This window comes from Alosa pseudoharengus, unplaced genomic scaffold, assembly GCF_046254945.1.
Source record: "Alosa pseudoharengus isolate Yale_2024_CS ecotype anadromous, Long Island Sound unplaced genomic scaffold, YU_APseudo_1.1 YU_APseudo_1.1_scf_24, whole genome shotgun sequence".
In the NCBI taxonomy this organism is placed as follows: Eukaryota; Metazoa; Chordata; class Actinopteri; order Clupeiformes; family Clupeidae; genus Alosa; species Alosa pseudoharengus.
Window position 1 is genome coordinate 25,203,780 of NW_027468689.1, and position 25,242 is coordinate 25,229,021.

General features: G+C 44.0%; 1 protein-coding gene across 10 annotated transcripts in view; it reads left to right on the forward strand.

The window, feature by feature from the left end:
- Window positions 1–234: 234 nt before the first annotated feature.
- mbnl2 (muscleblind-like splicing regulator 2) overlaps window positions 235–25,242 on the forward strand; it is a 57,309-nt gene continuing 32,301 nt past the window's right edge. For 8 of the 10 annotated variants that reach the window (XM_076303579.1, XM_076303576.1, XM_076303581.1 and 5 more), the window contains exons 1-2: window positions 5,784–5,980; window positions 14,560–15,659. In XM_076303579.1, the coding sequence (XP_076159694.1) occupies window positions 15,486–15,659 (174 nt within the window). In that variant the 5' untranslated portion in view covers window positions 5,784–5,980; window positions 14,560–15,485. Of the gene's footprint in view, window positions 451–5,783; window positions 5,981–6,034; window positions 6,423–14,559; window positions 15,660–25,242 lie in introns of those variants that run through there. The other 2 variants (XM_076303578.1, XM_076303577.1) reach the window with 2 other exon arrangements.

Here is a 25,242-nt window from a genome sequence, read left to right on the forward strand (position 1 = left end):
GGTACCGTCTTTTGATATTTTTCTCTAAACTACAAATTTCTTCTGTGCACAGCAAATATTGGCATTCTTTTGTATAACTACTATATTAATGGTTTATACCACATAGATTATTCATATATCACTATTATTACATCGGTTATTATTAATTTACAAAATACATACCCCTTAACTACATTTCTCCTCCCAGCTGTCAGAGAGCTTGTTGCTCGAGCCGCCTTACAGCAAAGTAACAGTAGCTGGAGGTAAATCTTTGCACCTCTCTGGAAAAAATAGTTTCCTTAACTCCACATGCATTTTGGGGTTCAAGTCACTACAGCCTTAATTCATCCCACTTTGCTCGTCACTTGAGGACTGAGTTAAACGAGACCGTCGACCAAACTCACTCCAAGGTAGCGAGCTAGCTACTGTCTGTTGGTGATACATACCAGAAGCGCAGGTCATGGTGGTCAGGTAAGCAGGTAACGTTAAGTCAGCTAACTGTTAGCTACCTTTATTATATGTTATGATGGCTCTTCATTAATTATAGCCTGCCTTTGTGGGGAAATTAACTAGAATAGCGAGCTTATTCACATGCGTAAGCACTCGCGTGACCAGGTAATGAACTTGGAGTAAAGATGCCAGACTTCGCTACTGTTAGCAGTTAGATAGCTCATACATTTAGCAGCTAAGTTATGCTGACACATAAATTACGCTTTAACGTAGAGGGTATCCTCCTAGCTAGCTAGGTATCTATGGATCAGATGCATGTGTGAAATTCATTCTCCGTGCAGGCTAATGTAAGCAATGAATTACATTTTCGCCTTGCCCTTAACTTCGTTATGATGACGTTTTATCAGCCATGCCATAACGGCAAGTTCTCAGTATTCATGATGGGGACAAAAACGTGCTCCTTGGTGTCGTGTTAGTATGTCGTCATTGCTTGAAAATCACGCCGGCAGACTGTGGACTTCACGGGCTAGAATGGTGTATCCCTGGCAATGTTACCTTTTTATTGTACGTTAACGTTAACATAACTATGCGGTTGTTCCACAAGTTAGTGAAAGCGTTCATCTAACATTACTGTGACATCTGTAGTCTAAAAAACTATTCACTTTAAACAATCACTTACACTTAAACAGTCACTTTATGTTTAAATTCGATCACATATATGTTTAGCATATTTGATGCATTAGCTAAAAGATGTCCATGTGGGCATGTCAGTTTGTGAGATCATGCATAACCTTTAAGAAATATCCAACTAGCTTTGCAACCACTTATTAGACATTTGTTGCATCATTTGCTGTGATCCCCAAGTGTCCGTACCACCGGTCCGTACAAGCAGACTGGGGAAGAGAGATGTCCATGGAGACATCTAACTTACGGTATTACGATGCACGAGTGCCCTTCAGATCACTTAGCAACATAGTACTGTCAGAGGTATCAAGACATCTAACTAAAAAATGCTATAACAAGCCAAACAATACTGGTGACTGTAACAACAAAATGTAACCAGGTAGAAGTATTGCATACCAATGTGGCAGTAATATTCAGACATTAATAAGCGAACGAGTAGGCTTATTATGGAATTGCTGAGAAGAAATTATGAAATAGGATGTATGTTAAGATGCTTTGGTAAGTCTTAATAAATCTTAATGCATGGATGACCCAAATAGAAGTTTAATTCCTTTAGGCCTATCTGATATCCAGACACTCCTAGTTGTTTACAGAGAGTGGGCCATGCATATTATTATAATGCATACATATATTAAATGTTCTTGCACAATATCTCTCTCCCCATTACAGAGCAAAATGAGTTTAATGGATGGGGGGTGGGTTCTATGTGTTCAGGGGTCATATTCTACACAAAGAGATCTCTTGAATCTGATTTGCATCTGAACTTAATGGAGATTAGATTCAGAGACATCCTCTGGTGTGTTGTCCTCAGCAGTATCCTTGGAAACTCTAATTACGGACTTGACACATTGTATAATGGAACAGTGAAACTATACCTTTTGGTTGGTTCATCTTTCTCATTCTTTATTTCACTGAATAACTCTTGTTTGTGTTTTTGTTTTCGTGAGAAACAAAGAAAGTGTTTTGTTCTGGTTTGATTAACATGTTGACCAAACCAGAGTGTAATGGTTACTGGCAGGGCTTCTTTGAAGAAACTGAACACTGCAACTTGATATTTAATTAGTCTACAGCTAGCGCTGAGTAGGCAGAACCTCATGGTCGATTTTGTGATGCTGCTGTTTCACAGCATCTTTCTGTCAATCTTTTAAATTGAACAAATGTGTAAATGATTGCATTACTACAGAATTAACAAGGTATATATTCTTTAAAAACATTGCAACATCTTCTAAGATGGCGGTTTCTTTTAATGCTAGATTTGTAGAATCATTTTGTGTACAGCCATGTTTAAAGGTGCATTTTAAAATACACAAATAGCCTATGGTAAAAACAAGGATTTGTGTACATTTGTATTTGATGGTTCTGATTGTGTTGTTAGACAGACCATCAAACAGACAAAGGATGTCATACCGGCTCTCAGGCAGTGGGATTTTTATTTATTTATTTAATTTATTTATTTTTATTTATATATATATTTATTTATATATCCCTGTGGTAGAGCTCTGTCTCTCAGACCTCATGGGATTTGCTATGTTGTTTGGCTATATTTTCCCTCTTCTTCTCTCCTTTTATTAGGCCCCTTGCCCGGTTGCAGAACACTGCAGCAGTCTGATGTCAGTGGCAATGATAGACTGAATATAACACGTTGTAATAGTTAGATTATTATGTTGTTATTGGGTATGTCTATGTTATGATAACATAGCTAGTCTTTCAGTTGAAATGACATGCTGCTGTAATTATACACTGGATAACATAAACTTCCTCTAGGTGTGCTGCATTGCCTTCTATGGTATGCTTACGTTTGAAAACGGCCCACTGCTATAAATTTTGCTCATCCAAAAAGTCTAAGATCACCGCTCAAACTCTATAGTTAATCTACTGCATCGTGTTTTCTTGGGATGAAGCCAGAGCACCTGGCTATGTCCATGTCAAGGTTGACATGTTAAAAGGGTATTTTTTTAATGTTTCTGCAGAACCTTATGGGCTGCAGAACTTATTTAGCCTTTTTCTTTAACATGTGGCCATTGCTATTACAATGCTGGCAATGCTGTTTTTTTCCCCTTGTGCTGAAGATGTAAAAAGGTTTTCTCTCCTTCTACGGCATTTACTTTGCATACATTATAGGTCTGTGGACTGATGGGATGTAGAGATGTAAATACTGCCAGACCACAGTTTCACAAGGATTGAAATGAAGACCAGGGCCTAATTTCTCAAAACTTCTTAACATTTTGTCATTCGCAAGTTATACCTTAAGCTCTACCTTAATGTTTTGACATGTTTCCCGAAACATTCATACTTATCATTTCTGGAAGCTATATGTCCGTAAGATTTATCTGGACTCAAAATGTCATGTAAGTCACAATACACATGCACTTACTGCCAAGGAAGACCGTATACGGCATTACATTTTGTGCTTTATTTAGGCCTAGGCCTAAACATTTGAATCCCTTTAAAACGGGAATCTGTGGGTAACATGTTGCCTGCAGACTTTATGCTGTACTTGGTAACATATTCAATTTTTATTTGCATATTTCTTGTTGATATTATGATAAGCAGCGCTGTCATGCAAGTCATACTCAACTCAGGCGTGGTCAGACCTACGTGAATAACAGTAAATTACACGCCTTTGAGAAAAGTAAACAACTTTAGTAAGGTATACTCGTAAAGTCATCGTAATGCGTTGAGACAATGTTATTGGGAGACCTGATCCTGCTTAGTTGTTTATTAGCCATAGCCTGGCGAACACCAGACTGCTTCTCAACGGAGATTGAGATTGGATTTGAGGACCGTTCATCCACTTCTGATTCAAAGGGGCATAACCAGCAGTGAAATTAAACTGGTACATTGAACTCTTACCAAAGTTTTTCGGAAGAATAGCAAACACATTTTTCTTGTGAATAAAGTTTTTAAATGCAGTTGTTAACTCAATTTCATATAAAATACAAAAATAAAACGTCCATATAGTTTATGATGCCATCAGTGCACAGCCATTGGTTGTGTGGAACCGCACTGCTAACTGCACTCCTTTGTCTGTCATCATATAAATGCAAACCATGCTGGATAAGCGCTTATAATTGGTTCCTTGGTTTTTGGTGATTTGAAATCAGATTCAATGGGAAGGTCTCCAGACAGAATGACAGAGCAAATTCAGATTCAGATAACAGGTTCGTCTGGGTTCACCTAGGCTAGTTGTGAACACCATTATGGAAGAATTCACCCACCCATCATCGTGTTTCTCGTCAGAAAATTGACTAATGGATGTCTAATTTGGAGATGAGAAATGTAGCCAAAGTATTCCTTTGCTGGGCCCTCATTTGGTGAAGGGTCAGCCAGGACGTGAGTTTGGGTGTGGATAGCTTGAAGGAAGGAAGTAACGCCTGGATGTTTTGTTCTGGAGGCAACACTGTTTTCTTCCTGTTGGAGACTTCTTTTGCTTTGTGCCACATTGAGAACATGACCTCACAGGCATATGGACTAGATGACTGCATTGTTGTGGAGTGATATGGGCATATACTGTAAAAATCAATCCAACATTTGACGTTTGCTTGTTAAGGCTATTAATTAAATAGCAGTCGTACTGCAGTAATGTTAAATGACCTTTTGAAAAGTGATGTGACCACACTTTGTCGTACAGTTTTAAGCCAGAAAATCTTTCGCTAATACAATATTGATACGTCCGTACCGTTGAATTGTCTGGTGAGTGCCCACCTTGTATGATGACGAGCTGATCTTTTTTGACAGGTAGGTGGGAAAAAAACCCAAATGGTCCGTTCACCCAGTGAAAGGCTTTAAGCTCTGAAGCTGGCCTGAGGGGTTATTAGGGTTAGTTCAGCAGCTACCTAGTCAGAGCACGTCTTGCCCCATTGATGTTTGACCAGTGTGTGTCGTTTTAATGTTCGGCCGCCGTCGCCTTTGTAAAAGCTCTCGGCGCTGTCACATAATTGCTGTCCACTCACGGGAACGAGGGCCCGAAGCGCCAGAGACAACAGCTGTTCTATTGATTCCAGTGGAAGCATCGTGAACAGGGCTCTGACTCATCACTTCTGCATCACTGCTGCATCCCCATCCCAAACCCCCTCCCCAGCCACCCTCACCTCCCACCTCACGTGATGGTGGAGAGGGTTTACCGGCAGTAAGGTAGGGAGGAGGCCGTCTCCTTGCTGCTGTCTCCCCATTTTCATGGTTACGACTACCGGTATATGTAAAGAGTCCAGAGGGCTGAAAAGAACAGACTTTAACTTTGGCTTTAACTTTTTGCTCAAAATTCTGATAATGTTCCGATATATTCTTAAAACATTTGATTAAATTTAGCTTATATGCTACTTTTTGTAATGTTCCCGGTTTAGAGATTTATTTTTCACTTTTTCCTCCTAAATTTTCTAGTTTGAACCTTCCTGAATAGTCAAGTAAAATAGTTGAGGAAAAGTAAATAAAGCCAATGCTGCCGAGAGGAGCATGGGGAAATACCTTCAAGATCAGTAAAGTAAAGGCAGGGTTGTCATCACAATCTGTAAGGTCAGTCTGCTTGTCTGCAACTCTGCACCTAACAGTAAAACCACAGAGGCAATCTGCATTGCTATTGGCTAGAGGACCACAGGGGAGGGACTTAGCTGGAGGTGGGTGGGCAGGAAGGGGTTGGTCGTAGCAGAGGGGGTGCGGAGGGGAGGGGGCCGGTGGGAGGGAGAGGGCCTGGCTGGAAATGTTTGAGCCCGAGAGTTGAGCAGCAGATCGGCCACTCGTGTTTCCTGCGCTGTTGCTGCTGCGAGAGAAAATCCTAGGCATGGGCCTCCGGCACTCGACTCCACGGGGGGAATGACAACAGCTCACGCGGTCGCTAGCTGAGACGGGAGGAGTCCGATCGCCACACCAGGTGCCTCTTGAAGGGAAAGGGGCAGGAAAAGAAAACAGAGGGGGGAAGAGAGAGAGATAGAGAGAGGAGAGACACAGAGTGTGTGTGTCTGCGCGCGTGTGTGTGTATATGTGTGTGAGAGAGAGAGAGAGACGGAGAGGCAGTGCGGAACACCACATTGAGGTGGGAGGAGGATAGATTCTCCGATTCGTTTTTTTCCATTCTTCAGTTCTCTTGAAAAGGGAAAAAAAATAGGGAATTGTGCTGCAGTATGGTGCATACCATCTGGGGTGTGGTGGTGGAGCTTGGTGTGGGCTCTGGGAGGAAGTGGGAGGAAAGGAGAGGACGAGAGAGAAAAACAGAGAGAGAGAGAGCGAGAGAATAGAACAGAGTGAGGTCAGCGCTTGCCGGCACTGTAAAACTCGAGACTGTTCTGGTGGTGGGAAACTGCAGCAGTACAGCAGTAAGTGTCTTCTCTCCTCTCCTGTCTGTTCAGCGCCTCTTATAGATTTGTCTGCTGCTCTGTCAGCTGCTCTGTTCATAGAAGAAAATAGATGTTAAGTTTCCTGTCAGTTGGATTTCAGTTGAGCTGTGCTCACTTATTTCCTGAGATATGAGAGTTAGTTGTAGAACAAGGAATGGTCTTACACTTTCTGTGTGAAATAAATAGCATGTGGGCCTTTTTCTTTGTTTTATTTTCATTTGTATGTGAAAGTGGATCACTTGACAAGGGTGTGACCGTCAGACCGGACTTTCACCTAATTCGCCGACAAATTGTTTCAGTTACAATCGGTTTGATAGATTGCGACTCATAGGGAATATTGAAGAGTTTTATTTTGCCCTAGTTTTGAAAGCTTTGAGGGCGATTAGAGCTCTGATGTGAATAAGTCCCCTGCTCTGTAATTAGCAAGTGCTTCATGCAGTCTTAATGAGTAAGATATCTTGTATAATCCCTCTGAAGTGGAAGCCCTGACCACTGCCTCTCTACGAAAGCATCAGTGCTAGTAGCCCTTGAAAGCACCGGATGCGTAGACCTGTGCAGCCCCTATGGCAATCGCAGGAAATGGGCCAGGCCTTTGTCAAACAGTTACCAAACATGAGGAGAATTTTTTTCTTAAAAGATATACATATATATCATTTTTTTTATCTTTTGTTATGAAAGGCTGACACTGCCCTTCCTACCTCTTTGAGAGAAACAAAGCTTGGGAAAAAAAAGCATAGCAAGAAACCAAATACTCTTTATTAGTGAAGGTGTGTGAACAAGCACATAATCGATTGTGAAGCGCAATAAAGACTTAAAAGTCATTAGCCCTGGATACTCTAAAGGTTTGGATCACGACAGACGTTTGTGTGCAGTGTTTCCACCTCAGCACGGGGTGTTCATGCCAGCCTTTAACGGGTCGTTTCGCAAAAGAAACAGCCTACAGATCTCAGTATGTAGCCTGATTATCAACTGTTTTAAAAATGTGTCCTGCCCAAGCTGGTTGTAAGAGCTTTTTGCTGGAAATGGAGTTGAATGAATGCAACCTTTTCTGACCACGGCGACTTATTAACATCTCAGTCTGTCAGCCGATAGATATACCATGCTATGGTACATGTTTCATTATAGGCTATACATGAGTCTCAGAATACACAGGACTACAGCTGCTAACTAGGCGTTACTAAATGTCCATCCAGCTATAAATAAACAGGCTGGATGATCTGATGGAGAAATGCAGACTTAGTGGTCTGAAGATAATAGCTTGGGTCACCGAGTTTCAGTCTGACAGTAAGGCTATTATAACCTAACCTTCTGCTGACTCTGTAAAATGAGGACTTGCCTGGGCAATAGCCTGGCTTATTCCACTAGCCCTCTTCACTTAGCATGTCACTCGTCACCTTCTGTGATAATAAATGTGTGGACATAGTGAATGAGATGAACTTCATATTTGCTAACCCCTTCAGTGAGTTTACAGACTCCCAGGGAAGTTTTGGAGCTGTACGTTTCTCACGACCATTTGGATAGAACGCATTTATTCATTTTGGTTAACTCAAATAGTTTGTCTGCTTTGTATCTCTGAGATTTTCTTGTGTTTCATTAAAAGTAGCCTGAATCGTTGATTGTATGGGATCCTCCATGGCGTTGAAAGCATGCTTAATTGCCTCACAGTTATTTATTATATCATCCAATTATTTTAACGAGTGTACAGTTTCTCACTACCAGCTATTAGCAGGGTAATGAAATGTGTTCCCTTTCAAGCAGCCTGGAGAGAAGGGAAAAACACCTGTAGGCCTGTAGTCTAATTCCAGAAATTTCCATCTATTCAGAGTTTGGAAATACTCATTTGTAAAGTTAGCTCCCCCTCTTTTTCTCCAACGGAAACATGGCTCTCTTTCTTTCCTGTTGCTCATGCAGTGTGTATGTGTGTGTGTGTGTGTGTGTGTGTGCGTGTTTAGTGGAGTGGCATGGCTGGATGGCCACTGACTTAATATGCTGCTTTTATCAAGCCTTCCATCCCGTTTTGCATCCTGCTTCCACCCCAGCTTGGTATTCTGGAAGTCTTGTGTCCCACTTGGGGTTTCGAGATGCCTAAATAATTGGTAAAACTTCTCCACTTCCCTGTTTGAATTCCTATCAGAAGAGAAGTGGAGTTGTCTACCCTCTGAACTGTTTTTGACGGAAGAACCATGAAAAACAAGGAAGACGTGGTGCCCCAATGAGTTGGACTGTGCTCAGTGATGACTTTCACTATTGTGGGCAGTCCCTCCTAGATTAGCCAATGAACACATTAAAACTGAACCAGCTGTCAGGGTTACCCTAATCCTAGAGGGGCCAAAGCCATTGGCCATTGGGGTTCACTCTCGTGGCATTGGACTGAACCTGTCCCTTTGAGGAAGGCAGTCTTTTAGAAGTGGGCTCTTTTGGTGCTCTTGAGAATCAGTGGCGGGTTCAGAGTTTCTGATCCTTTATTTCACAGACCCCTTCGTGAGGGCAGAAAAAACAAGTGTGTTTATAAATGGCTTGGAATTAAAATTTCATAATCCCTGAGGCTGAGGCTTCCCAGCCATAATCAGTCAAATATGTCACCCTGATTAATCATGCATAGTGTCTCTGCCTACATGTATTTATCCCTTATGATGTGATTCCTCTCTCTCTCTCTCCCTCTTTCTCTCTCTCTCTCTCTCTCTACCTCTACCTCCCGAGCAAGAGTGAGCGGGACTGATTGTAATGTGATGACCATTTGGCTCTCTCTCCCCTCCAGAAACCATAGCTTCATCTGTGGGAGGGGCGAAGCAAAGGGGTGCTCCGTTGTCGCTAACTAATCTCCTCAGGTCACCGCAAGGGTGCCGGAGCCACCTTCCTACCTGCACACCATCTGTCCTCTCGCACCAGCCTCTGTCTTGGAGGTGTGATCCTCATGCTTTGTGTTTTTGGATGGGAGTGAGGGAGGGAGCATGCTTGGGTGGTTGCCTGTTGGTTTGCTTCCAGCAGCACCACCACCAGTGACCCAAGGTCTAACCCGATGTCCTTGACATTTGCAAGAGAGGTCTAATAGAAGGTTAGGAGTAGTAATTGTGCTGTATGCATGCAGGCATTGCATCTGATATTATCATTCTTCCACCTAGAAATGACTGCTTTTGGTTTGGACTCCTACCTCCATCAGTGGGTGTTCCTACAGGAAGTCTGTGCTTATTTGAATTGTTGGACATACCAACAGTTTGGTGAAGGTTTTTGTTTTAATAAAAGAAATAGCTCTGTAGTAGAGATTGTTTTATTTAACATTATCTTGGTTTAATGTTTGGTTTTATTTGGAAGTGTGGTGTCTTTATTGGACTCGGCACATATAAACAATTATTGCATTAGTTCTAAATCTGAATTAGTTAAATCTAAATTGCGTTAGTTCTGAATCTACATTTTCTTGTGTTTGATGAATCAAGCGTGGTCTTTGAAATACCCCCACACTGTCACTCACTTCGAAAAGTAGACCATCAGTCTCATTTTTCTTCCATGCTCTAAAAATAAAAGGGGACTAATTGTAAAAGGTCACGTCTGACATGATTCTTACCTGATTTCCTTCCGAGCAGTTGACACTCCCAAAGGGAAGACTCCGAAATTAAAGTCCCACCGTTGAGACTTTACGCTCTGTGATGGTGAGACATCGGTTGAATTTGATTTCATAATTCATATAGACGAGCATTCCGAGGTTTGTGTTGGGATTGAGAATATTTGTATTTGTATGTATTTGTGCAACAGTACTGGTACTCTAAATGGTTTTCTTATCAGGTTAAGTATCCAGGTCAGTATCATGAGTCATGACGTCTGTCAGCTGCGACAGCCTGATATGTACTGAGTTAACGGATGGTCTCTTTTACCGCCGAGATAAAGAGTGATATATCTTTTGAAAGCAAACACAGAGTAGTTTGAGAGCGTAGTCATAGTTCAGTTTTTCGAACATCCATCATGTTGTAGTTACATTTCTAAAGCAATAGCAGTCATTTATTTTCCAGACCACTACCTACCCTGAGTTCTCTCTACTGAGAGAGGGCTACTCACAGTCATGTGCCAGCATGAAGTCATCCCAGTTGACCATTACTGTGAATCATTTGGGTGGAGCCCATGAAGACTCTCAACCCAGTCTGCCCAATTAGAGATTGCCATATCCCTGCTTTGATATCTCAGAACTTTGAGGCAACGCGTCAGCACACTTGAGCACCCATAAATCCGCAAAGAAGAATGACCTCACCCCTATCATGCTAGCATTTGTAATTCATTTGATATAGACATTGGCTACTTGGTTGAGTTGTCTAGTTGGGGGCTTTCTCGAGAGGAATCTCAGTCCAGCTGGCTTTTCTTTAAGCCCGGTGGCTGTAGCCATGCAATCCCTGGAGGGGCTAAACACTTGCTGCGTGGGATAGCTGGCATGCCTCATCTACATGATGACTCAGCACGTTGGAGGGAGGCCCTTCGCAGTTCCCCGCGGACTCCCTAAACCTTACCGATTGACCTCTAGTCGAAGCGGAGATCTAAATCTTGCGCAGTCAAAAGTGCAAAGCAGGGGGATATTGAAAACTTCTCTCGCTCTGTGTGATTTAGAAAATGACAGCAAGCCACTGAGCTTGTCTTAATTTGCTACAGTATGTGCTGCATTATGCACAAGTAGCAGCAGAATATTCTGTCTCATGTTCTGGTGTACAAGATGTTCAAGGTCTTCCTTTGGCCTCTGATATTGTGAAGGAGGTTGCGAGGCAGACTTGGGGTATACGTTTCCTTTGAAACTCTTGCTTAAGTAAATAGCATGTATGTGTAGGCTGTAGTCATAACACCCAAGACAGACATTTTGTCTCTGTTCCTCTCTTGTGAATCAGCTCTGAGACTTAGCCTAAATGCTGGGTAGGTCTAGCCTATATTTAGAACAAAACAGTCATATCAGGAGACTGGTTTAAATTATGCCTCTTGTGTGTGTGTTTCTTCTCGTTCATCGCCTCTCTCCATCTAGCCTATTTGAAGTCACAGTCATATTCATTCGTATTTGCATTTCAGAGTAGTCTGATGCTCAGCATTTTCCACGGTCTAGATGTTTGCCTGTTGCCTGTCTGTTGCCAAATTAAACATTAGAAACTGTTGTCATGTGAACCCTAAGTCCTTGGGATAATCTCTATAGTGTACATATGGATGCAATGCAATGTTGGAAGAGTATTAATAAATAAAGCTGCAGCCTTGTAGAAGCATTGATGAGTTCATAATATAACATAGGCTAGTATTTCTAATAAAAACTCTTTTTGACATTCATGTTAAATCTGATCAGTCAGTTCTAAATAAGATATCCCTACAGGTATGTAACAGTGTTTCCCATACATTGACTTATTTGTGGCGGCCCACCACAATATCAACATTGACCACCACACAATGATTTTCCAGGTTGTACTAAATTGTGCTTAAATCTGGTTAGCATCATAACCACACTGTGCTAATTGTTAAAAACTGTTGTATTCAAGTTAATTCTGCAAACCAACCACCACAAATGGAATTCAATTATGTGGGAAACACTGTGTAATTATTATGTTTGCTGCAGAATGTTTTGAAGAGTTTATATTTAATTCATGTCATAATTCATCTCATAATGTGATTAATTTGGAATGTTAATTGTTAGAAATCAGCTTCTTAGAACGTTCTCTGACAATTAGGGCTGTCAAAATAACTGATTAATTTCGATTAATTAATTTGAGAAAAAATAACTGATTAAAACAATTAGTGCAGATTAATCGATTCCGTATGACCTTTGACCCCGAGCCGTTCTAGTCAGTAAAAATTAGACTGTAAAATGAAGGAGAGAGAAGAAAACATGCTGCCTGGATCATTGATTGGAACATTTACTTTTAAAAAACGACCTGATGGTGTTGATAAAAAATAAAGTGTTGAAAATAAAGTCTTCTGCAATGTCTGCAGCAAGGAATTTGCATATCACCGGAGTTCATCAACTCTATAGTCGCACATCAATGCAAAGAAATAAGTGTTGACATTGAGGGGAGTGTTAATTTATTTTCATTATGTCCCCAAGGTTATATCTGTGGCCTGAAATGCCTTGTATGTGAAAAAATAACTTTATCCCAAAGCACTTTTGAATTTATTTCCTCAGCATATTAGGTCATGTCATAGATTATTATGGCAATTATTTGAACAGTGAAAATAATAATAAAAGAGTTTTTGAACTTTAATGTCACTAATGCTGATTATTCAATGATTCATTTGAATTTAAATATTTAAAATACTTTCACAGCAAAAATTATATATGCGATTAATTTAGATTAATTAATCACAGAGTATGTAATTAATTAGATGAATTTTTTGAATCGATTGACAGCCCTACTGACAATATATGTGATGGATTTGTGTTCTTATGAACACATTTGAATTTTCTTGTGTGTGTTGCTTTTTCGCTGTGCGCCACATAGTGAAAAAGAGACCCTTAGCAATAAGAGTTGAAAACCAAAGTGGCAATTAAAAAACTTCATTAGATTACTATAGTGCCGCTGTTGGGCCAGTGCATGGACAAGGGAGATATGGAGTCCAACCTTGCATTTTCATAATGAAGTCTAATGATCAGGGACATCAGAGGTCAAAAGCCATGAAGTCTAATGACTTGAGATGTGAGACTTGACCTGTCCTCTTGCAGCATCAGCAGTAACAGAGACAGATGAGAAGTCGAGTCAACATTTGCAACTCATTTGCCTGTCTCTGGATGCTATCTGTGAAACAGACTGCGTCTTTTCAGGGCAAACAGTAGTTGTTGTCCTTACCCGACGTTGTTTTCCATGTGTGTGCGTATGGAGTAGTGTGGGTTAGTGGTGTGTGGTGGAGGGGGGCATGTATCCATCATTAAACAGCAAAGAGAATCTTAAACAACAGCTGCAGTTTTTTTTACAACCCTGCCTTCCCCGTCTGACCGCCCAACCCCCACCTCTTTATCTATCTCCCTCTCTCTCTTTCCCTCCCTCTCTCTCTTTCCCTCTCTTCTGCTTTTGCTCTCACTGTCTCTCCCTCGCCCTCAGTTTGCGCAAGAAAATATTTCCAGATGTTGCCCCTGGAAAATGCTTCCTGTTCGGCAGCCGTGGCTCGAGAGACGTTTTTAAAGGCATGCCAAGGATTGGCACTAGCTTGTTCCAGGGCTAGCAACAGTAGTTCCAACCCCCCCTTCCCTTACTGTCTACCTCTCTCTCTTTCTCTCTCTCTCTCTCTCTCTCTTTCTCTCACTCCCTCTCTCCGTCCCTCTGACGTGTGAAGGGGGCTATAGAAGTTGACACAGATTCTCCCCGTGAATTTAATGCCGTCCTTAGGCAGTCTGTGGCGGAGCGTATCGCTGGAGCTGGTTGCGTCGCGTCAGATCGGGCCGGACGGCGTAATTGTGTTTGGCACACGCATCTGTCTCGGCCCTTCTCTGGCTGTTGGACGACTGCCCGGAATGTTGCTGCGCTGCGTGATTTCCATTGGTCCACCCCGTCCCATTATGCATTAGTCGATGGGGTTGGGAAGGGGGGGGGGGGTGCTGGGGGAGATGGGCACAGGGTTTAGGAAGGGCAGAGACGGGTGGAGGGGGCACGCTGTGCCTCCCACACACTGTGCTTTAACTGTCCACTGGGAACCCGTTGGGACCTCTCTCCATTTCCTGTCCAGCAGAATTTATGATTTCTGAGCGCCCATCACCCATGTTTGACTTGACAGGGGTTAGGACATTTAAGCTACGGTTATATTTAGCTATGTATACTGTAGAACATACAGTAAGTCAGACATAGGGCATAAGATGCAGATATACAGTAGGCTACACTATAGAGAGTGTATGTGTGTGTGTGTGTGTGTGTGTGTGTGTGTGTGTGTAAATATATGTTTATACTATATATACTTACCACTAGAGCCCTAAAAGGAGACGGTATGGTAAAATTGTAGCTTGAGGCTCTATTTCCAACTGAATAGTTAGTCATCAAGTAGGATCAGTCTTTGAGAGTGATGTAAGTGTGATTATGTGCTCGAGTTTCTCAGATGGATACCGTAATGTTTTTATTGACAATGATTTATCATTCAGCTAAAACCAACCATGTTATTTTTTCTTCTCTGTCCTTCACAGATCCTTGACAGAAAGTGCCTTGTCTGATGACGTCCCTACTTGAAGCTTGCTCGCTGTTTATCCGCCGTGCTTTTTTCAACAGAGACTAGCTCACCCTCCAGACCTCCTGTCCTCTCTCCGTGTGTTTGTGTGTGTGTGTGTTTGCACGCCACCAAGTCACCCCACCAAGCGACTCTACGCATGAGACAAAACCAGGGTGGAAAACATCTCGACAGCCCTGCCAGAGAATCCGACGGCGGCCTTGCCAAAGCACAGAGAGCGAGGAGAGCAGCCCGGTCATCAGCGCCGCCACAGTTCCACCCCCCTTCTCTCCCCACGCACAGAATACTTATTACTCCCTTGAAGGAGAACGATTGCCTGAAAATAGCGTGAGTCAACTCCCCCGTGTCCACCCCTCCCACAACCCCACCTCCATTCCTCCTCCTCCTCCTCCTCCTCCTCCCCCCTCACAGAAAAGGAACATTTCAGGAAGGCTCGGGCGACGGGTGGAAGGACGGTCTCTCTCAGTCCACGCCGTGAGCATGTCCCCTCTGTCCTGCTAGCGGCCTGCACCTGGGACCGAGTGACGGATGAGTGTCGTCGCTGTGATTGACAGCTCTGCTCCAAGCGGCTGTCGTGCGTGCTGCCACGGAGGCTCGTAAGCCGTGACACCACCTTCACTCCCTTTCTCTCTCCGGAGGCGCAGCTTTGCTCGAAAACTCAGACAAACAAACACAGACAAAACAGCAGACGTATTTTGGCATCAGCAACGTGTTTGGACAAACTCTATGTGACGTGCTTTTTTAGATTGTCTATTTTTGTTTAACCCTCCCCCATACACACATACACACACCCACACACAAAATACCCCACCTCTGTCCTCTTGGCACCTTGGCACCTTGTCTTAAAAGTGACTGCTAGCCTTTGCCACACTCCAGCTATTTGCTATGGCTTTGAACATCGCCTCGATACGAGACACAAAATGGCTGACCCTGGAAGTGTGCCGTCAGTTTCAAAGGGGGACCTGCTCGCGCAGTGACGAGGAATGCAAATTCGCCCACCCGCCCAAGAGCTGCCAGGTGGAGAACGGGAGGGTGATCGCCTGCTTCGACTCGCTAAAGGTAAGAGCCGCGGAGCCCAGCGCAGGGCAGGGGTTGGAGGCACTGGCCAGGTTCAGAGCTGGTCCATGGTACTTGCTCTTGCGTGTGCTTCTCATGCTTGTTTCTTGACCCTAGCTGTGCAGGGAGCAGCATGCATGTCCCTTTGATGTGCTATTTGATATGTTTGGGTAATGCAGGGTCTCTGTCACTGTAAAAAGTATTAGGTTTTCTCCCTCTGGTTAGTTTTTAATTAAGAACTGTCACACATTGCACAGCCGAAGACATTAGTGTTTCAATCAATCAAAAGGCAAAGATCAGTTGCAAAAGACACATTTGCTAATGCAAGTGAAATGAGTGCTTTTGTTTGCAGTGCAGCGGGACTAAACAGCGTGCAGTAATTTTCTGTCAACTCTTTGTGGCACGCAGTTCTGTATACCACGTGGGCTATGGCTATATTTGGTGCCTTAGAGGAGTGAGTCTGGCATTCCCATGTAAACATCTCAAGGATCCATTTTGTTTTGGAGATGTTAGACGTGGAGGTTTTGTGTCAGTGACGTGCCCTCAAATTAGAGTGTGTGTGTCAGCTCTGTGGCCCTGTGCCTCAGAGCTGCAGAGAGTTGTCAAACGGAGTTGACCTGTCGCCTCAAAGATCAGAGCCTACTCCCACATTCTCTCTCCCCCGCCCATCTACCACCCCTCCCCCGCCCATCTACCACCCCTCCCCCCACCTTCTACCCCTGCTGCCACTCTGCGCTGGCAGGTTTATATGTTTTCTCTCTTAGGTTACCATGCCACGTCCATCAATTATACTGGTGGTCACCAACATCTGGTGAGTTCACTGAGACGTCACGAATGCTGCTATTCCTGGAACAAGTGTGCATAAATGTCAGGCCCTTTAAGCTCCTCAGAGCAACAACAGTAACGAGAGCCTGTATGTAATGGATGCTAATTCAATTAGGCCAAGATAATTTGTTTGAATATGATAGGCCTAATTTCTCCTGATGATGGCTGAGAGTTGTTTATAATGTGCTGTCTATGAATGCCACACGTTTAGAATGCTTGCCGTTATATAGCAACAGCCTAAATGTGGCTTTCCCGTTTGAACTAGGTTTGGAAATGTATGTGTTTTGAATTGGGTCCAAGTCGTCTTTGGCAATTCTCTAAGTATTTTCTCTCCGCTGACAGTCTCAGTTTATGTCTGCTGCCTCTAGGTGCAATAGCCTCATTTTATTATTTCTGACAAAGCTTTGAGGTCAGTGATGCCATTTTAAGCTCAGCCAGTTTTTTTCCCCTTAAATCTCAAAGGTGTACAATATTCTGTGTTCAGGGAAAAAATAAAATTATATATAGATCACGGGAAATAACAGATTGCTATCACATATGGAAGAATACACTGAGCTGTATGTGGTTTTTTTATGCGGCATGGAAATCCTGGAAACACTGTTTCTCATGACAGTGACAAATGACCAGTGAAACGAGAACAGGTACCAACTATCTCTTTGGAACAATGGACTTAAGGCAGTGCTTAGCTTTCACATTTGCGTAAGCAGCTATCTCAGCTTTTCGAAACTACCATCGCCAGCTCACAGAGCTGCTTCGTTCATCATATACAGTAAATTAGTCAAGGTCACATGTCTGGTAGATACAGCTGGATCCAATTGGACTATTACTATGTGTTACAATTTGTGATATAAGAAGATTGCAAACAGAGTACTATGCAAGCGGGAAACTGTTTTCTGCCATACCGATTCCACAGAGGTGTACTGCTTAACCCAGAGCCATAGAAAGAGAGAGTTGCGACACTCTTTTATGTCACCGCCACACGATCAATAGTTCCAAAAAACCTGTGCTGAATGGCTGTTTTGCAGGAGGGTGGGATGTATTTCTGGATGCTGGAGGGCGTAATCTAATACCTCATTGGCTACTGACCAAGTGATTGGCAGTTTTCAGTTCCAAAACTGTCTCCATAACCTGGAAACTGGCATGGAAAAGCGATGCTGTCTTTTTCCAAGGTCTCTTATGGGAGTGTCACCACTCGGTTTTTTATACCGCTCTGGTTTAACCCACAAAATGCACACATCTCCATTCATTCTGCACTATGCCACATGCTTCAGACCACCTTCCCCCAGTTGAATGGCTTTGGCAAACTGCATGACTCCATCAGATTGCTGACCGTTAAAGATCAACAATCCCGAGCTTGCCCACAGGCTGGCCCACATGACCTTCCTCCCCCATTCATCCTGAAAATTTGTTCTCACCGTGAACCTCCCAATATTTTGGCAATGCGGCTCAGCATTTATGTGACTCAGTGGCACAGAAGGGACGATCAGCTGCTTCCTTGGCAACTCTCATGTTATTCCTCCGTCTGAGTCCCAGTGTGTACATCGCGGAGGCTACCCGGGGCCAAATTACCGCACCACCAGCGGGTAAAGATTGACTGATGCTTTATTACGGCTGCCTAGGTCCGTCAGAGCCGTTGACGGCTTAATGGGTTAACAGCTGCCTCCAATTGGGATCAATTTGGGAGCGCTTTTGACATGAACCATTGTATCTGTCAGGGGTGCATGGTCCAGTAGACAGCAGACACTTCAGCGTAGACTTTACTTGTTGGTGTTGCTCAGCATTTTAGGCTGATTTTGTCTATGTACAGCAAATCAAAGCCACCTGCAAACCAGAGGTCTCATTATGCCAAATCAAATGAGTCTGAAATGTCTGGTCATGACATCATTGACATGGCAGAGAAGGCCTCTTGGGGATCTGAATGTTTCCCACTTTTAGACTTGCTTTTTCCAGGCTACTTGTTAAAACTTAAGTGAACTACTTTGAAAAACAAAAAGTACCCATACCCACCAGTCAATCAACAACGCCTCTTGTTCCTTGTTGAGTAGTGACATTTTTCTGTACTTGGAAAAAAAGGTCGCTTTAAAACGAGGAAGGCATTTGAGTGAACAACAGTCCATGTCAGGCTTGATGGAGACTACCAGTTGTACGCCCACTCAAGGCCCAGGTCTGTCTACTGCCAATGTGTCATCTTGTGTAACTGTACAAAGTAACAAAGCAGTGATTGCGAGATTAAACTCTTAGCGCCTCACTATTCTTCAGTGTCAGTGGATGATTGCACACAGGTACAGGGGGGCTGAGTGAGGGATTCTGCTCACCACTCTGCCTGGAGATGTCAGCTCTTTGCTGATAACATTCTACCGGCTAGCCAGGCTCCCGTAGGAGCCCCTTGAGTACAGTAACTGTCCCGGGAGCAGCCCTCGGCCTCTGGCCATCCCATGGCACAGTAGCCCGATGAGCCAGACCCACATTAAAATGTAGGGTCTGGGCACTCACCGTTCGCAGTGCTCAGTCCGAGGGGCGGGACAATCGGTTGTCTTTCAAATTCCCTCTGCACGCAATAGGACAGCGCTGAGTCCCATGCGTTTTCCCACCAGCAGAGCTAGTTGGCTAGTTCAAACTTTTGCCATCTTAACAAGCTTAACTCATGTCACACTGTTGGCCAACAGCAACATCCATCTTCTTTGTTTTCAAGTAGCAAGGAATTCAAGCCAAACCGTTGCAACTCTGCCATCAATCATTATGTTAAGCCCGCCTAACGACTCTATACACGATTTGATTGGCCTGATAGAAGTTTAATTTTTCGAGCTCACAAGCCAACGGAGAGTTGCTAGACTAGCCCTGGAAGCAAAAGTAATTTGCTGCCGCTAGGGTGCGTCTAGATTTCCAGGCTAATGGCACAGTGCAATCACCAGATACTTATCCTGACGGGCGATAGAGCGGCGGCGGGGACAGTAGGGTGGCGAGCCGACGGTCTGGACCACGCGACCCAACAAGGAAACAGCAACCGCATTGACCTGCAACCGTTCAAACAAAAGGGTGGCTTGTGTTCTCATTCAGGCCAGCGTGCTGCGCATTAGAGGCAAATGAATCTTGTCAGTGGCCCCATTTGTTTCGCGGAGGGCATGCATGCTTGCTGCTCTCAGCATTTGTGAGGCGTCCAGGAAGAGTCTCGCGTGTGTAAGGCCGCTGTGTCCTCTTTGAATGCAGGTGCTTGTTTACTGTATGGAAAAAAAGGTTGCAGATCTGCAGTATTTGTGGGATGAGGTGGCGTGACACATCTGTTGTGAATTTTGCTACAGGCAAGATTCTCATTTGTTGTTGTTTTGAGAAGCAATTATGTAGTTATAGAAAGTAGAAAGACTAGAACCAAGTCGAGAGTCTTAGAAGCAGAACGAGATGCCAGTGTCTCATGACAGAGTCTGCCAAGAGGCAGGCCATGTTCCCCATTGATTCCCACGTTTATGTTATCAAATATGATGAATACCGGTGTCTGAACATCAGACCAGAACACTTGAAAGGTTACTGTTGTTTGTGCTGGAGAAGCTGTCTCTGTGCCACCCTGACTATGCAGCAGCATCCAACAGGGACAGATTGAGGCTTTGGGGGAGGGGAGCGCTGAAAATATACAAATGCCACAGTCATGTGATGATGTCACAGTGCCTACTAGTGAATGGCCTGTTGTTGTCAGAGTGTTTTTTCCTCTCCTCCCCCTCCTTTCCCCTCCCTCTCTCTCTCTCTCCCTCCCTCCCTCCACCACTCGAGCGCTGTCTGTTGCTGACACGCGTGGTGTGATTGCCCTATCAACAGTCAACATCTGTCAGTGCACACGAGCATCAAGGAAACAGCCGATGAGGGCTGAGTAAAAGTCACTCTGGGAGAATCATCTGTGCTCCTCCTTGCTATCTGTGTGATGACACACATGTTGATAGAACCTTTGACAGCCCCTCTGGTTGTACACTCGCACATGCACACAAACACACCCACAAACCTCTAGAATTGTTTATTATTCGACATTTTCAGAATTCATTTTCAGAATTTCCTAGAATGTTGAATGCCAAAATACCCACTGGATTAAAGTCTGTCCAACACAAATATTACATAGCACTACAGCTGACTTTTCTACAGATTCTTGTCGTCAATGCCTTAGAGAATTGGACTGCACAAGACATTTGTTTTCAGTTGTGTTCATCTGTGTTATTTCAGTAATGGACGCCAAATTTCAGGGGGTGTTTTTTTGGCACCATATCTGACAGCACAGTGAGAACGCCTTAGCTAAACGTTATCAAAGGTAGGAACAACAAGCTTCTGTAAACATCGAGGCGGTTTAGGGAGCGGGGGGAGGAGAGAACGAATCAAAGTGGTCTGGGGGCTGGGAGCGCCAGGTGCACAGCATGCACAGCTAGACGGGAAGCTTGGGCTGCGCTGAAGGCAATTACAGAGATCCTGATGGAGAATTAGGGAAAAGCAAAGAGACCAAGGTCCACTCAGTCAGAGAACTCATCATCGCCATCATCATCATCATCATCATCATCATCATTGTCATCAGTGTCGTCAGTATCACTGTCATCACAGTGGGCTTGTGGAAGATAGGGAATCAGTAGGCATTTAAATGACCTGCTCTCTCCTTCTCTGCTGTGCAGTTACTGTACTATTCTGCGAGGATCCTGGCCTACACGGGCCTTGTTTTCATTCAACACTGGGCAAACAAATGATGGTGTCCTTAGACCGCTCCAGTCTTATCTGGGATTCTCATCGGTCAGTCGACATAGCTGGAGTCTGATTAGGGAGCTCTGTGTTGTGGTTCCCCACTCTCTCCTTTCGTCTCAGGGCTCAGGGACATGCACTCTAAACAGATGTCGCATGCCTGTCTGCAATTAGTTTCAACACTCGGTAGAAACTTTCCTCTCTCACGTGATCTTTTATTTTGGCCTTAATAAAATCTCCTGTGAGAATTAGGCCTAGGTCTCATCTAGTCATTCACTTACTACAATGCTACTTTATTTTTTGCATGAATGCTTCCACAGTAAGCTCTCCTCAGATCTCTGGCACTACCACACCTTAAAAAAAGAAAGAAAGTCAGTGTGTGTGTGTGTGTGTGTGTGTGTGTGTGTGTGTGTGTGTGTGTGTGTGTGTGTGTGTTTTTAAACAAGTGTGTGTGTGGGCGTGGGTGTGCGGAGGACGGGAGCTTGCCAGCATTCTTTGGGCGTAATCTGCTGTAGAGGGCCACACCCTGGACTGAGCAAACATGCAGGGGGGAATGTTGGCCTGCGCCGCGGCAGGGGTCCCAATAGCCGGGTCATTGAAAAAAACAATGAAGCGCTGACTGGGGCTTAAGCGCCAGGCCACTGTTGGGGAGCAGGGGCTTTGATGAGCTCGGCAGCTCCCTCATTCCTGAACCAGGGTCTGCGCCACAGCCTCACCCCGCCCTCCCCTCCCAAACATGCCAGACTTCATTTGGTCCATGTGACTTCACTTTTCCCAGTCCTTGAGAGAGAAAACAGAAGCTAACCTTAGGGAGGGAGAAACATTGGGTAAGAGAGAGAAAGGAGGAGGAGGAGGAGAGGTAGATAGTGCTGAAGGTGAGTTGGTGAGTTGTAGACGCCACTTCCCTGAGAACATTTTTTAGTTTGTTTTATTGGTCGCTGTTGTCGGTTGCTCTTCTGTTAGTGCTTCATCTGATTGCAGCAACTGATAACACGACTGTTGTTGCTTATAGGCAAATGCACCTGGCACAGCACAGCACACTGACCTGGCTCTAGGCCAAAGCTGAGGACTGCTGCTACATTCCAGACAACTCAGAAATCGGAGGTTAGATTTCTGTTCCGTCTTTAAAGTTGGGCAGATCTACTTGCCTCAAGTTTAGACATAGGAACTCCGACTAGGAGTTCTGAATTCTTGACCTACGAGTTTGTCTGGAACAAAATTGGGAGATTCCGACTAAGAAATATCTGACCCCCGACTTGTCTGCAACGCCGCATGCGTCTCAGGAAAAGATTTGCTCCTTGGTTGGCAGCATAAGGCAAATATTCACTGGGGACTGCACTCATCTTGTTCCTCGCATGATAACGCTGTTCTGTTGAGCTCCTGCTTTGTAATCCACAACTGTCTGTCTGGTACAGTGGATATGCATTATGTAATGCGGAGGAGGACTGTGAAACCAAAAACAGATTTCACCTGGGCTCCCGGCAAGGCTGTTAGAGATATGCGGTTAATCCCTGCCTCTCCGTTCATATTGAATTCTGCTCCATTTCCCCTCATTGCACCCAGCCCCCAGGCCTGCTCCTGTAAGACATGATGGAACCTGAGAAAGTGATTTAGAAAGAGGGAGAGGGAGAGAGAGGGGAACTCACAAACCCCACAAAACAACATTCCTTAATTGTTTTCTCCACTTTATTTTCAGCATTGCTTGTTGGCTTTTGACTTCACGAAACACTGAAGTAAATCTTGACCTGGAAATTGAATTGAGTGGGTGGTGATCTTTCAAGACTAGCCAGATCTCCAAATTATACTCTGCATGTTTTTATCGTCCGAAATAAACTAATTTTAACTTGGCTTAGATACTGTTACTGGATTGTCTTACAAAAGGGTGTTGTCAGTTCCTGAAGAGCGAGAGAATGCACAAGCTTTCGGTACCATCAGCTGATTTTAGAAGCCCAAAGCAATCATTTCCCACTGGCATATCCTACCACACTCTCCGAGGATTTTAAATAGAGCTGACACCCCCAGCCCCCGCTCCAGAACTTTCCTTCTACTGTGTATGCAGAACAGAAATCTCTCTCTCTCTCCCTCCCCCTCTCTTTCTTTCTCCCTCTCTCCCTCCCTCCTCTTCCTTTGCCTTTCTCCCTGTCTTTGTCTCCAGTCATAAGATTGATCACTTGAAGTCCTTATTTTATCTTCTCCATAGATACATGTGGGCACACACACACAAACACACACACACACACACGCATGTACCCTTTGTTTAACCTTTATACTTGAGCAATAATGAGGCATGTCCTCACCCTATGGTGGCTAAACTCCTACCCCACCCCACCCCTCCTCTTCCCTCTGAACCCTAATGGCTGCCATTGCCGAGGGCCTTGGGATTCGGCGGCCAAAGACTGGGAGGCCACAGCTGGTGCTGCAAAAGCGAGACCTGGTAATGAGCAGAGAGAGGATCTTTAATTGGCCCTTTGAAATCAGCAGCCTCGTCTAATTAGGCAGCAACCTTTAAGTCCCTGATAGGCGACGGGTTGGGGTGGGGCCATGGCTGGGTGGCTGGGTTGGTTAGGCTGTCTCGAGGCCTGAGTGTCACTGTCATGAATAGCAGGCAGTGTTCGGTGCTAGTTCCCTCCCCACGACCAGTGGCACAGGCCAGACCTGCGTCGTTCCAGTCAGGAGGCTGTGTTGTCAAAAGGAGCACCAGTTCATCATGTGACTGCAGAATTGAATGTGCTCCTGCAATGTGGGAGGGTGGAGGGGTTATGACCGTGGAATCTTGCATACTCCAGTAGGTCCTCTCCGCTCACGTTGTGCCCAAGACGATTTTGTCCACCAGTTCATAGCTGTAGGCTTCATAAATTTCCATCTAAGTTTTTGCTCTGGTGGCTGTTGATTTTTTCCTCTATAATACAGTTTATAGAGCTATGTCCTTACTCTTCCAGCCTCAATATGGTTACTGCTGCTTTATGAAACAAAGACAGAGCAAGCACGAGTGCCTCCTGAAAAATGTCCAGTCTCTGAGAGCAAGACTCGGCAAAGATAGGCTTGGGATGTCATTTGAAAGCTCAAGCGTGGGTCGATATGAAGTCTTTATTAGTCTCGGCGTAAGGTAATGTACTAACAGCTCTTGCATAGTGGCCAAACTGTGACATTTATGGATTACTTATTCTCAGCCGCCAGACTGACTGACAGCACGGATGGAGTCATTTCCACTCCTTCCTTCTCTGAGAGTAGCAATAATAACCATAATAAAATAGCTCTTGTGAATGTTAAGCCTATTGCCCAGGAAAAAATGAGCACACTCTTTTTTTTTTGCCTCAGTGCAAATGGAGGGAAAAAGTTCTTGCAAAACTTTGTAGTTGCTAGAAGCCAACCTCAAATGAATGGCAAGCATAAGAAAGTAGTACTGTCCTTTCTACAGAGTTAGGTAAAGGACAGGAGTTTCAATGTTTCTATGCAGTACATGCTATTGTATAGTGCATGTTGCTACTTAAATCATATCCATATTGTTACATTTCCATGGACAGTATTTTTCATAAATAAATAGAATATATTTTTACAATGCGATGATACTACTCCTATTACATATTATACATAAGTACGTATGTATTTCAAAGTTAGCTTTTGTATTCAGCAGCTATTTTTCTTAATCCCAAGCTGATGAATATAGAGTGAAATGCCTAGCAGTTTAGTATTTAATAAATATACTGTGTTAACGTGCGTGTGTAGTCAAGATTTATGTCCAACACCGCAAGCAAACAGATGCACTGTAAAAATAACCCCTACAACAGCCTGGTGTTGTCTTGCACAATAAATCTCAATGTTAACTCCTCATTAAGTGCAAAGCAAGAAGAAGAGCTGTTACTGCAGCACTGCAAAGTAAATAGTTTTATCATGCACTTCTAGACTGTCATTAGCTAAAAGGTGTCCTCACCTAGTCCACGTACATGTAAGCTCTGATCCCAAATTAATCTACAGTAAAGGAATGAATAGGGACAAAGACAGACCTAAATATGATGTGTTGCAGACGTCAAAACGTTGACTATGACATGCTGTAAAA